This window comes from Oncorhynchus mykiss, chromosome 2, assembly GCF_057628025.1.
Source record: "Oncorhynchus mykiss isolate SJ-2025 chromosome 2, ASM5762802v1, whole genome shotgun sequence".
In the NCBI taxonomy this organism is placed as follows: Eukaryota; Metazoa; Chordata; class Actinopteri; order Salmoniformes; family Salmonidae; genus Oncorhynchus; species Oncorhynchus mykiss.
In genome coordinates, this window is record NC_143023.1 from 94,646,846 (window position 1) to 94,660,737 (window position 13,892).

The window sequence follows — 13,892 nt, forward strand, 5'->3', positions numbered from 1 at the left end:
CCAATAAATCTTTTGTAGACTTTTTTTTGTTTGTTGTTGCAATGATCCATTGTTTATCTTGGTGTTCTCTTTCTCTGCAGGTTTTTTACAGAGACCGTGTGGACAGCGTGATGTCAGAAAAATCAAGTGACCTGGGTGATGATGAAGACTATGAAACCAACAACCATGAGATTGACAGCAAGGGTACCCTCCAAAATGGTGTGTCCCCTTACGAAAGAACTTTGGAAAGTGATCGATCGTACATACTTTTGTGTGAACAGGCAGCAAGTGTGTACATTCATCAAGAGAAGCTCCTGGAGACTCAAACTGCTCAGGTTTTGGAGGGCAACAACAAAAAGCTCCTGGAGACTCAAACTGCTCAGGTTTTGGAGGGCAACAACAAAAAGCTCCTGGAGACTCAAACTGCTCAGGTTTTGGAGGGCAACAACAAAAAGCTCCTGGAGACTCAAACTGCTCAGGTTTTGGAGGGCAACAACAAAAAGCTCCTGGAGACTCAAACTGCTCAGGTTTTGGAAGGCAACAACAAAAAGCTCCTGGAGACTCAAACTGCTCAGGTTTTGGAGGGCAACAACAAAAAGCTCCTGGAGACTCAAACTGCTCAGGTTTTGGAGGGCAACAACAAAAAGCTCCTGGAGACTCAAACTGCTCAGGTTTTGGAGGGCAACAACAAAAAGCTCCTGGAGACTCAAACTGCTCAGGTTTTGGAGGGCAACAACAAAAAGCTCCTGGAGACTCAAACTGCTCAGGTTTTGGAAGGCAACAACAAAAAGCTCCTCCAAAATGAGGAGGAGATGACGGGTGATGGAGAACCAAACGCAGTGTGTCTTAAAACCATGGGCTCTAAGGATGTCAATAAGGAGCAACAACTTAAAGATAACGATTCAGTCAAAACAATGCCATGCACAGAAGTGCAGATGGATGGTGATGCTGCCAATATGGCTGACACAGTGGAGCGTAGTGCAAATGAAGCCAGAGACAGGGCTCACGCTGTCATCTGTGATGGCAGTGAGTCAAAAGAGGAGATGCACAAAGTAGATCACAACGTGAAGGATTCTGTTGAAGCGGCAAAACCAGAAGCAGTGCATGCTGGGAAAGATACCACAAACAAGGAAATCACTAAAGCACAAACTGCTGTGCATGTTGGGAAGGATTTCATTGATAACGATAAGGCACTCAAAGCAGTGCACAGTGAAAATGTTCCCAGAGATTATGGAAACACCAAAGACCAGGTGCAAACTGCAATGCAGGATGGGAATGATACTAGAGATGAGACCCTACCAGCGGTGATTTGTGGAGAAGATTCAGGAGATAAAACACCACCTGTGGTGTGTGATGGGAACACGTCTGTGGCTGAGACACTACCAGAGATATCACATACTGAAAATGATTCCCAAACAGAAACACTGGCAGTGTTGCATGGTGGAAATGATCTGAGAGATACGACACTACCTGTGAAATGTAATGGCAAGCTGTACATAGACGTAGAACCCACTGTAGTGCATGATATAAATGGTTCCACGGATGAGGAACTACCAATGGGGCAGGGTGGAGATGTTTCTGCTGGGACTAGCAGAGTACTGCCAGAGATGCGTGGTGAGATTAAATGTAAAGATGTACTGCCCACGCAAGTATTTCCAGAATGCGATGGGAACGTGCCTTTTGTAGGCGAGTTTGACACACTCATTCAGCCCAATAATGTTTTAGGAGTGGCTAAACATGAAATAAATGAGGCTGATGTACAAACTAAAGAACAGGAAAAAGAATTGATGCAAGGTCAGAGTAAATCTGATGATGTCACAACTCAAAGTTCCACAACATTCCCGCCAGGGTCCCAACATTCTCAAGACGAGACATTAGAAAGACTGACAGGTCAGGTAGAAATACCACTGATTCCCAGGGAAGACATCGCACACACAGATGAGCTACATTCAATAGGTGAGGTATCAGAGATGGCGCAAGGTCAGGTAGAAATTCCATTTATTGGAGTAGAAATACCATTTATTGGACTAGAGAAGAATAGCCAGGATATCAATCACACAGAGGTGCATGATACTCACCCAAGTCAGAAAGAGACACTGATCACAGTCTGTGATAGTGCTAATGTGTTATCAGGTGAAATGCTAGCAAAAATATTTTCAAAGGGAACAGAATCTGTCAGTCGATGCCCAACTGTGGATGAGGTGCTGTATGGTTACATCCCCATTCCTGACATCTGCAGTGCCTCCTTGGCCATCTGTGATGCCGATGGGGTCAGCAAACCCCTCAGCACTGGGGAAGGTTACGGCAGATGCCCAACTCCTACAGAAGACGAGCCACCTTTCGTTCCAGGATTTTCTTATGACCATCACACACCAAACACTGTTTTGTTGCCCAATGCAAAAGACACCAACAGTCCCAACCTCGATAGTGGTCTTGCGCTCATTGAAAATGAAAAGGATCATCATGAACCAAGTCTTAGTCTCTATAAAGCTAGGGCTGCTACTGGGTTGCACAATCTGCATAAATCCAGCAACAATAACAAACCAAATAATCTGGAAGCCATTGATAATCGGTTCTCTCAAGTATTGGCTGATCCTCGCAAGAACCCAATCGCCACTAGCACACCTCTCAACACCCCCTCATCTTCTTTAAAGGAAAGAAGTGATTACGATCCATATTCGAATACGCGACTTGCCGCTGTTGAACCAGACCTGCATGCTAATTCAAGTCGCCATTCGCTGCATAGTTTCTCTTACTCGTTTCCCAACACCCACTGTTCCTTAACAGAGAAAGCTGCCTTCTCTGTGCCATCAATCCACCCGGAAGTCCTGTCCAATGAAACAACATTAACTGGGAACTTTAGTGAAATTGCTTTAGAAAGAGAGACTTGCTTGCGTCCTGCCTTAAGTGAGCTCATCCTACAGTCCACCCATCTGAGTATTCCAGCGGGCAGTGGACCAACAGCAGCTTCTCAGAACCTTTCAGTGCACAGTTTTACTCAGCCCCAGCCAAACAGCCAGAAACCTGCCATGATTGTGAATGTCTCCAAGAGTGAGGACAGCAGAGGACAGTACAACTGGGAAGAAGGACAAACAGATATTGACCCTATGTCTTCAGATGTCCTAAAAAGCAAACAAACCGATACCCCTGTCCGCTCAAACACTAATGCTCACCCTTATAACACACAGTATGCCACAGAGATGAGACAGATTGCAGTTTTGCAAGATTATGAGGATGTTATGGCTGATGAGGATGTTATGGGTGATGATGAGGATGTTATGGCTGATGAGGATGTTATGGCCGATGATGAGGATGTTATGGGTGAAAACGAGGCACCTTCTGTAGATAAAGACAACATTGAATCCAGTTTAGAGACCAATTGGATATCAGATGACAAACATTTAAGAAGTAAATTCCGGTTAAATAAAACAAGACTTGACTTCATCAACTCTTTACGCCAGTCTCAGGAATGGGAGCAAAGGGGATTTGATGGGGTTTTGGACTTCAACAAGCAAGGCACTTCCTCGTCAGTCACCATCCAGTCTGAAGAATCAGACAAAATACTTTCCCATATGGAAGAGAACCAACAGGAGTGGTTAAAGTATTGTAGGGCTAAGAGGAGTGGCAGCCAGATGGATATGACCAAGGAAGAAGACTCCTCAGTGGCAAAGCCACGCTTAGTTACCGTTTTGGATCACAAAGGAAACAGAATCACCTATGAAAACTATCCCGTTTTAAAACCTACAGCAAGCATGCACACACGGACAGTTCCTGACTCGAACAGACAGGGCATGAGCAGTTTTCTGGAGTTCTCCAAGAGGTGGGATGATACACATAACGCTGAGGAATCTGATCTTACTCAGTCATCTATGGATCTGGAGACCCTCATCTTCTCAGAGAGAATGAACCAGATGCTAAAACGTAAGAGTAGTAGCAGCAACAGGTACATCCGATCGAGACACCGCAGGTCAAACGTAGAAGAAAGAGCTTCCACCAGTAGCCCGGCTGTGACAGCGCACTTTTCCAGTCTACAGGAGGATCAGGACGGCTCCGAGGAGCACTGGGAGGCGATACCATCACTTGCGGGACAAAAGATCAGAGTGGAGATGCCTGAAAGGATGGCTATGCCTGAAGAAACAGATGGAGAACCTCAGCATCTTAAGAAACTTTCCTGTACAAAGGGCAGTGAGATGACGCATGTAAAAGTTTCAGATCTGGTTGTGGATAGTTTCAGGGTGTACCATGCTATGATGACTGAGGTCTGTGCAGGCAAAAAATACCCATCCAGAACTGATAGACTCAAGAGAGAAGACGCAAAGAGAAACAGTTCGCCAAAGTCTCGAGCTCCAAGCAAAGACAAAGACTTCTGTGGGAAGATGAAGGAGGACATGTATGACAGCCTGCATGATAATCTGAACTCTGTTGTGAGACAGTCATGTAAGAACAAGTTCAGGTTCTACATACTGGTGACATCATCTGACCCATTCTTCAGAGAGACGAAGGTAAGATGAATGTAAAAAACGTTAGCCTATGCAGTGCAAACAGAACTGGGACTAGTCTATGAAAACCATTAGTACAATTAATGAAAGCCAAAATATTAATTATTCCGCCACGTTTAAAAACAAGCATTTTAATTTTGTAGGAGCTGTTAGAAGCAGAGGGCCACATTGCGGTAGAACAGTCTCAATTCTGCCTGGGAAAGGATAGTCCATTGTGCCCTCTACACATCATCTTAAGGAACGAAGATATCGCTGAACACATTTGTGAGGTAAGACTTTTATACCCATTGTAGACTTATAAAAAGTATCTCAAACTCCCGGAAAAGAATAACCAATCCAGGTTCGAAATCCAACCTTTTGAATCGGTATACTTTGTCATTACACGTCGTCATTTTGAGATTTCTGTTCTACCCTCAGGTCCCTCACTTGCTTGAGTTAAAGAAGTCTCAGAATGTGTTGTTTGCTGGTATTGACCGTCCTGATGACATCGTGAACCTGACCCACCAAGAACTCTTCAGCAAAGGCGGTTTCGTGGTGTTTGAGGGAGCAGCTCTGCACACACTCAGTCTCAGTATGGACGCTTCTCTATTTGCAAGAGAACATATAAAAAGTGTATTTTCTACATGTTATTTTGTTTTCACAGGCAACTAGGATGTCCCTAGCCTGGTCCCAGATCAGTTTGTGTCATCGTGCCAACTCTTATGGCTGATGTTTGGCAAGAAACAGAACTGGGACCAGGCTATGTCCCCTCCCAACATTGCATGGAATGTGCGAGTCGCTGAGTAACTCTCGCTCTCTCTCAGGCAACATGAAGAAAATGTCTGGTTTCCTGGAGGGATTGAGTAAAAAAGGGAAGTGGAAATGGCTCTTGCACTACAGAGATAGCCGGAAGCTGAAAGAGAATGCACGGTAAGCTTATTCTTGCGCTTGTAAGAACCTTGGTGGCTACTTTGGATGTGTGGTGACGACTAGGGCTGTTAGGGCGGTGACCATATTACTCCCACACTGGCAGTCACCAGTCATGACCACAGTCAAATTCCACTTGACTGTTTAGTCACGGTGACTAGGCTTCCAGCTCTGATGCTGCCGATGGTCATTAGTAGCCTACCAAACGTGCTAACTGCCTGGTACTCAGCACTAATCACTCTGTCCCTCTAATCACTCTGACATCAATGCAAATGTAAACAAAAATCTAATCAAACACTTCATGAGTGCCCATGAGCTCATGTTGTGCAACAATTCTATAGGCTATGCAATTGCGTGAGAAAACAGTTTAGAAGACCTTTTCAAAAGAGGATCCCATCAGCTTCCTATAGGCTTGGCATACTATATTTCTCAACTTTCCTAATATTAAGCACATTGCTTCTCTTTACAAACAGGAGTATAACCTACCTGGCTGGCATGAAAATGAACCAGGGGAAAAGCGTCCTCCATTCGCTATAGATAGCATAGATTACGTATTTTCCCCTCCCCCGAGACAGGTGCATGTTAATGGTCCATTCTAAATCCAAACAAATCTCACGCATATTATTTAGTACATGTAAAGACCAGATTAAATCAAGAATAGTCTGATGGGTGACAATATTAGCCTATCACTTGTGAATGATATACTATCACTTGTGAATGATGCCCAGCTTGTGTGTAGTAAGGCAAGAAACAGCACATGCCTTTTTTTTGGCGACTTTTTCAAATCATAGTAGCACACCTCATGTAGCCTAGCCCATGGGCCTATATGTTTTAATAAGGTTAGTATCACACCTCATGTAGCCCATGGGCCTATATGTTTTAATAAGGTTAGTATCACACCTCATGTAGCCCATGGGCCTATATGTTTTAATAAGGTTAGTATCACACCTCATGTAGCCTAGCCCATAGGCCTATATGTTTTAATAAGGTTAGTATCACACCTCATGTAGCCTAGCCCATGGGCCTATAAGGTTAGTATCACACCCCATGTAGCCCATGGGCCTATATGTTTTGATAAGGTTAGTATCACACCTCATGTAGCCTAGCCCATAGTCCTATAAGGTTAGTATCACACCTCATGTAGCCCATGGGCCTATATGTTTTGATAAGGTTAGTATCACACCTCATGTAGCCTAGCCCATAGTCCTATATGTTTTAATAAGGTTAGTATCACACCTCATGTAGCCTAGCCCATAGTCCTATATGTTTTAATAAGGTTAGTATCACACCTCATGTAGCCTAGCCCATAGTCCTATAAGGTTAGTATCACACCTCATGTAGCCCATGGGCCTATATGTTTTGATAAGGTTAGTATCACACCTCATGTAGCCTAGCCCATAGTCCTATATGTTTTAATAAGGTTAGTATCACACCTCATGTAGCCTAGCCCATAGTCCTATAAGGTTAGTATCACACCTCATGTAGCCCATGGGCCTATATGTTTTGATAAGTTTAGTATCACACCTCATGTAGCCTAACCCATGGGCCTATAAGGTTAGTATCACACCCCATGTAGCCCATGGGCCTATATGTTTTGATAAGGTTAGTATCACACCTCATGTAGCCTAGCCCATAGTCCTATAAGGTTAGTATCACACCTCATGTAGCCCATGGGCCTATATGTTTTGATAAGGTTAGTATCACACCTCATGTAGCCTAGCCCATAGTCCTATATGTTTTAATAAGGTTAGTATCACACCTCATGTAGCCTAGCCCATAGTCCTATATGTTTTAATAAGGTTAGTATCACACCTCATGTAGCCTAGCCCATAGTCCTATATGTTTTAATAAGGTTAGTATCACACCTCATGTAGCCCATGGGCCTATATGTTTTGATAAGGTTAGTATCACACCTCATGTAGCCTAGCCCATAGTCCTATAAGGTTAGTATCACACCTCATGTAGCCCATGGGCCTATATGTTTTGATAAGGTTAGTATCACACCTCATGTAGCCTAGCCCATAGTCCTATATGTTTTAATAAGGTTAGTATCACACCTCATGTAGCCTAGCCCATAGTCCTATATGTTTTAATAAGGTTAGTATCACACCTCATGTAGCCTAGCCCATAGGCCTATATGTTTTGATTAGGTTAGTATCACACCTCATGTAGCCTAGCCCATAGTCCTATATGTTTTAATAAGGTTAGTATCACACCTCATGTAGCCTAGCCCATAGTCCTATATGTTTTAATAAGGTTAGTATCACACCTCATGTAGTCTAGTCCATAGTCCTATAAGGTTAGTATCACACCTCATGTAGCCTAGCCCATAGGCCTATATGTTTTAATAAGGTTAGTATCACACCTCATGTAGCCTAGCCCATGGGCCTATATGTTTTAATAAGGCTAGTATCACACCTCATGTAGCCTAGCCCATAGTCCTATATGTTTTAATAAGGTTAGTATCACACCTCATGTAGTCTAGTCCATAGTCCTATAAGGTTAGTATCACACCTCATGTAGTCTAGTCCATAGTCCTATAAGGTTAGTATCACACCTCATGTAGCCTAGCCCATAGTCCTATATGTTTTAATAAGGTTAGTATCACACCTCATGTAGTCTAGTCCATAGTCCTATAAGGTTAGTATCACACCTCATGTAGCCTAGCCCATAGGCCTATATGTTTTAATAAGGTTAGTATCACACCTCATGTAGCCTAGCCCATGGGCCTATATGTTTTAATAAGGCTAGTATCACACCTCATGTAGCCTAGCCCATGGGCCTATATGTTTTAATAAGGTTAGTATCACAACTAAAGTGGCCAAATAACTACTTAAAATTAAGCACATTAATCCGCTTTGTAACCAGTGGCATAAGGCGGTGTGTGATTTTCAAGTCTGGGGAAGATCATTTTCACCATAAAAATGCTCCTTTATAATAAAGCATTACATGTATAATTGCATGCATTTTAGAGAATGGTGTTTTCCCGCTAATTGATTGCATTTTGGAACATTCGCGCTTATAGCCTACTGCCATGTGCGTATCGCTGCGCTTATAAAGGTGAAGAAATATCCTAATAGTTTATCAACATTTAAAAAATAAATAAATTCTGATCTGTTGTTTCAGCCTCATTGCTTTTGAAAGTTTTTTTGATGCAGGTAGTTGTATTAATTTGGTATTTAATCGCAACCCACAACTGTCCCAGACGATGTTTGGAATATTTCTCTCTCGGACCAATAGAATAGGTCAACTTTATAACTATGGGGGGTTGTGGAGCGGCAGATAGCCGAGTGGTGTTGAACTTGTAACCGAAAGGTTGCGAGATCGAATCCCTGAGCTCACAAGGTAAAAATCTGTTGTTCTGCCCCCTGAACAAGGCAGTTAACCCACTGTTCCCCGGTAGACTGTCATTGACAATAAGAATGTGTTATTAACTGACTTGCCTAGTTAAATAAAAAGGTAAAATGAAAAAAATTGTAGATTGACATAGGCTAGTACTTTTGCTCTTCGTTAGGCCTACTCATCTTGTTGGCTGACGAAAAGTAAACGTGGACAGTTCTAGCACCTTCAATATGCACCTCGGAATTTGCTAAGATTGATTAGCGCAGTTGCGTCCTCGATGTGTCTTGTCTTCACTTGTAGCCTACTTCAGAGCTGAGATAGATGCCTGTAAGAAGCACCTGATCACGTTACGGGCATTGGCTAATAAGAATTGAGATATCTGACAACCATGTGAGTGAGACGTCCGTCGGAACATGCAGCCGGGAGAAGGGAATTATAATTACTATATTCAGCCCAAGGGCACAACAGCCACAAAATGCATGTTTTTATTTCAATTTTATTAGGGGGCATTACGGCCACACTAGAGGGATGCCGCCGGGAAATTCGAGGCACTATCAAGTGCTTGTCAAATTGTGAATGAGAGACTGATGAAGTGTTAACAGCCTGCTCAAAAAACAAAGAGCTCATGTCTTTCATGCAAGTCGCATCATGCAGCCTTAGAATGTATTAAAAATCAAAACATATAGCCCAACGTTTGACAACGTATCACAACTAAAGTTGAATATATACAGTTGAAGTCGGAGGTTTACATACACTTCGGTTGGAGTCATTAAAACTCGTTTTTCAACCACTTCACAAATGTATTGTTATCGAACTATAGTTTTGGCAAGTCAGTTAGGACATCTACTCTGTGCATGACACAAGTCATTTTCCAACCATTGTTTACAGACAGATTATAATCACAATTCCAGTGGGTCAGAAGTTTACATACACTAAGTTGACTGTGCCTTTAAACAGCTTGGAAAATTCCAGAAAATTATGTCATGGCTTACGAAGCTTCTGATAGACTAATTGACATCATTTGAGTCTTTGGGTCTGTGGATGTATTTCAAGGCCTACCTTCAAACTCAGTGCCTCTTTGCTTGACAGCATGGGAAAATCAAAAGAAATCAGCCAAGACCTCAGAAAAAAATTGTAGATCTCCACAAGTCTGGTTCATCCTGAGGAGCAATTTCCAAACGCCTGAAGGTACCACGTTCATCTGTACATACCGCTCAGGAAGGAGACGCGTTCTGTCTCCTAGAGATCAACGTACTTTGGTGTGAAAAGTGCAAATCAATCCCAGAACAACAGCAAAGGACCTTGTGAAGATGCTGGAGAAAAAAGGTACAAAAGTATCTATATCCACAGTAAAACGAGTCCTATATCGACATAACCTGAAAGGCCTCTCAGCAAGGAAGAAGCCACTGCTCCACAACCACCATAAAAAAAGCCAGACTACGGTTTGCAACTGCATATGGGGACAAAGATTGTACTTTTTGGAGAAATGTCCTCTTGTCTGATGTAACAAAAATATAACTGTTTGGCCATAATGACCATTGTTATGTTTGGAGGAAAAAGGGAGATGCTTGCAAGCCAAAGAACACCATCCCAACCGTGAAGCACCGGGGTGGCAGAATCATGTTGTGGGGGTGCTTTGCTGCAGGAGGGACTGGTGCACTTCACAAAATAGATGGCATCATGAGCAGGAACATTATGTGGATAAATTGAAGCATCATCTCAAGACATCAGTCAGGAAGTTAAAGCTTGGTCACAAATTGGTCTTCCAAATGGACAATGACCCCAAGCATACTTCTAAAGTTGTGGCAAAATGGCTTAAGAACAACAAAGGTTTTGAGTGGCCATCACAAAGCCCTGACCTCAATCCTATAGAAAATGTGTGGGCAGAACTGAAAAAGTGTGTGAGAGCAAGGAGGCCCTCAAACCTGACTCAGTTACCAGCTCTATCAGGAGGAATGGGCCAAAATTCACCCAACTTATTGTGGGAAGCTTGTGGAAGGCTACCCGAAACGTTTGACCCAAGTTAAACAATTTAAAGGCAATGCTGCCAAATACTAATTGAGTATATGTAAACTTCTGACCCACTGGGAATGTGATGAAAGAAATAAAAGCTGAAATAAATAATTCTCTCCACTATTATTCTGACATTTCACATTCTTAAAATAAAGTGGTGATCCTAACTGACCTAAGACAGGGAATTCTTACTAGGATTAAATGTCAGGAATTGTGAAAAACTGAGATTAAATGTATTTGGCGACGGTGTTTGTAAACTTCCGACATCAACTGTAACACTAATTGAAGCGTGTAGGAGGATGTGTTTCTTTGTTAAACTGCTCAACACAGAATAGCCGCATGTGTGCGCTCCCATAAGGACAATAGAGTATGCTATTCTGTTCTTCTGAAATAGATTTAATTTTCTTCATATCATGTTTCTTTAGACCTGTCACAAATAAATCATGGATTTATTGTGATGGTGTCGGCTATATTAAATTGATTTAATAGACTTTTAAAAAATGTAGATGTTCCAAAGGTCTTCATCAGTGTGGAAGCCAGGAAATGCTAAAAATGTGTTTGTTAATTAACGGTCAATTACCTTGAGACCGGCAGTTATTTGCTTAACAATCACGGCTGACAAAATGTAATGACCGCCACAGCTCTAGTGATGAGTTGATATTTTAGAGAATTAATTCTGTAAATGCCACAGATGTCAGCTCAAGCAGAAATCCCCTTTAAAAGTTGATTGCAGTGCACTCGTCATCAAAGACACTGCGTTTCATTTAATGTCGGCCAAAGTACATTTTAATATTTTTTAAAGGTACTTATCATCCCGTAAAAGATCCTTACTAACCACCAGAATTGTTCATTACACTTTTTATTATTCTGTTTGCAAAAGTGTATTGTTTTACTGTAGTGTGTTGTGATTTTAAATGCACTTTTAAAAAATTAAGTTAGATTTGATTTGATACATGTCTAGGGCAGGTAGTCAAAGACACTGCATTTGATTTGAATCTTGGACAAAGTACATTTTATATTTCATGGTAACTAATGATCCCGTAAAATCCTAACTGTTCTTACCTCCCTCTACAGGTCTAGTGCGGAAGCACAGGGCAAAAAAATATTCATGGACATCTGCCAGGAGGCTGGAATGGTGGAGGTCTTACCCTACCATGAATGTGACGTCATTTCAAGGGAACGACCCAACTACCTCCACTGTCTAGTTCGCCTACAGGTCCAGAATGTATCGGCTCGTTTACCTGTATTTATAACTGGTGAGATATCAGAATTTCCTGTACAGAATTCGTTAAGATTACGTGTGTAGCTAATAAATATACTGAACAAAAAATATAAAATGCAATTTCTAAGATTTTACTGAGTCAGTTGAAATACATTCATTAGGCTAGATATCACAACTGGGAATACAGATTTGCATCTGTTGGTCACAGATACCTTAATTTTTATTTTTTAAAGAAGTAGGGGCGTGGATAAAAAAAACAGTCAATATCTGGTGTGACCACCATTTGCCTCATGCAGTGTGTGGCCTGTGGAATGTTGTCCCACTCCTCTTCAATGGCTGTGGGAAGTTGCTGTATATTGGCGAGACTTGAAACACGCTGTCGTACACGTTGACCCCAGAGCACCCCAAACATGCTTAATGAAAATGGGTGACATGTCTGGTGAGTAGGCAGGCCATGGAAGAACTGAGACATTTTCAGCTTCCAAGAATTGTGTACAGATCCTTGCGACATGAGGCAGTGCATTATCATGCTGAAACATGAGGTGATGTTGGCCTCAGGATCTTGTCACGGTATCTCTGTATTCAAATTTCCATTGATAAAATGCAGTTGTGTTCTTTGTCCATAGCTTATGCCTGCCCATACCATAACTGGGGCATTCTGCAAACAGCTTGCCCACACAACGCCATACACGTGGTCTGCAGTAGTGAGGCAGGTTGGACGTACTGCCAAATTCATTATAAACAAGGTTGAGGTGGCTTATGGTAGAGAAATTAACATTCAATTATCTGGCAGCACCTCTGTTGGACAATCCTGCAGTCAGCATGTCAATTACACACTCCCTCAACTTGAGACATCTGTGGCATTGTGTTGTATGACAAAGCTGCACATTTTAGAGTGGCCTTTTATTGTCCCCAGGACAAGGTGCACCTGTGTAATGATCATGCTGTTTATTCTTGATATACCACACCTGTTAGGTAGATGGATTATCTTGACAAAGGAGAAATGCTCACTAACAGGGATGTAATTATTATTATTTTTTACCAAATTTGAGAGAAATAAGCTTTTTGTTCATATAGGACATTTCTGGGATCTTTTATTTCAGCTCATGAATCATGGAACCAACACTTTGCATGTTGCATTTATATTTTTGTTCAATGTACATGAGGATTCTTAGTTGCAAGAATGCTGGTTTCTGACATAATTCTTTATTTATTTTGCAGACACAACGGCAGACAAAGCGTTTGCAAAACATGGGATCTTCACAATGAATATAAACTCTTTCCTGCTGATTTCTCAGAGTGACACATGCACTATTTCTTAAGCTGATGAGGAAGCTGTCCACAGAAGTCCTCAGTACATCAAAATGCAATGACATTCTATTTATAAAGCCCTTTTTTTTAAGTTGTCACAAAGTTGTCAAAGTGATTTAAATTAACCCAACCAAGAGGCCAATGAGCAGCGGCAAAGAAATACTCTAAGGAAACCTTCAAACCTCGAGAGGAACCACTCAGAAGGGGGAGGCCCCTTTTAAGAAATAAACATTTCTATTCCAAAATCAACTTTTTGGGGAATTCTTGGGAGTTCTCTCAGAAGTTTAATACATACTGACGATCTAACCCAGATCTAAACCATAATACAAAAAAAAAATAAGTAAAATTTAAAAAATAAATAAAAATGGTTTATATCAAGGCTAAGAACATTTCCGTAGATCAACGTTTTGGTTCCTTTGTGTAAATTGCCTTTAATTTCATGTAGATATATTTATTCGTAATATTATTATTTTTTATAAACAGGTAGATTGTGTATAGATTAACATCTGCTTCGGCGTTATATTTCTTCAATTGTGTATTTATATGTATGTTTGTAAAGACATTTATTGTACTTTTGCGATATAAAGAAATTGAAGTAGTGTTCCTCATCTGTTCTTTTC

At 41.5% G+C, this 13,892-nt stretch overlaps 1 protein-coding gene across 5 annotated transcripts in view; it reads left to right on the forward strand.

The window, feature by feature from the left end:
* Positions 1–13,871, forward strand: part of LOC110500246 (uncharacterized) — a 28,103-nt gene extending 14,232 nt beyond the window's left edge. For all 5 annotated transcript variants that reach the window (XM_090213138.1, XM_021577517.3, XM_090213141.1 and 2 more), the window contains 6 exons: positions 81–4,481; positions 4,622–4,747; positions 4,896–5,049; positions 5,282–5,387; positions 11,814–11,995; positions 13,183–13,871. In XM_090213138.1, coding sequence (XP_090069264.1) covers positions 81–4,481; positions 4,622–4,747; positions 4,896–5,049; positions 5,282–5,387; positions 11,814–11,995; positions 13,183–13,283 — 5,070 coding nt within the window. In that variant the 3' untranslated portion in view covers positions 13,284–13,871. The remainder of the gene's footprint in view (positions 1–80; positions 4,482–4,621; positions 4,748–4,895; positions 5,050–5,281; positions 5,388–11,813; positions 11,996–13,182) is intronic.
* The last annotated feature ends 21 nt before the right edge of the window (positions 13,872–13,892 follow it).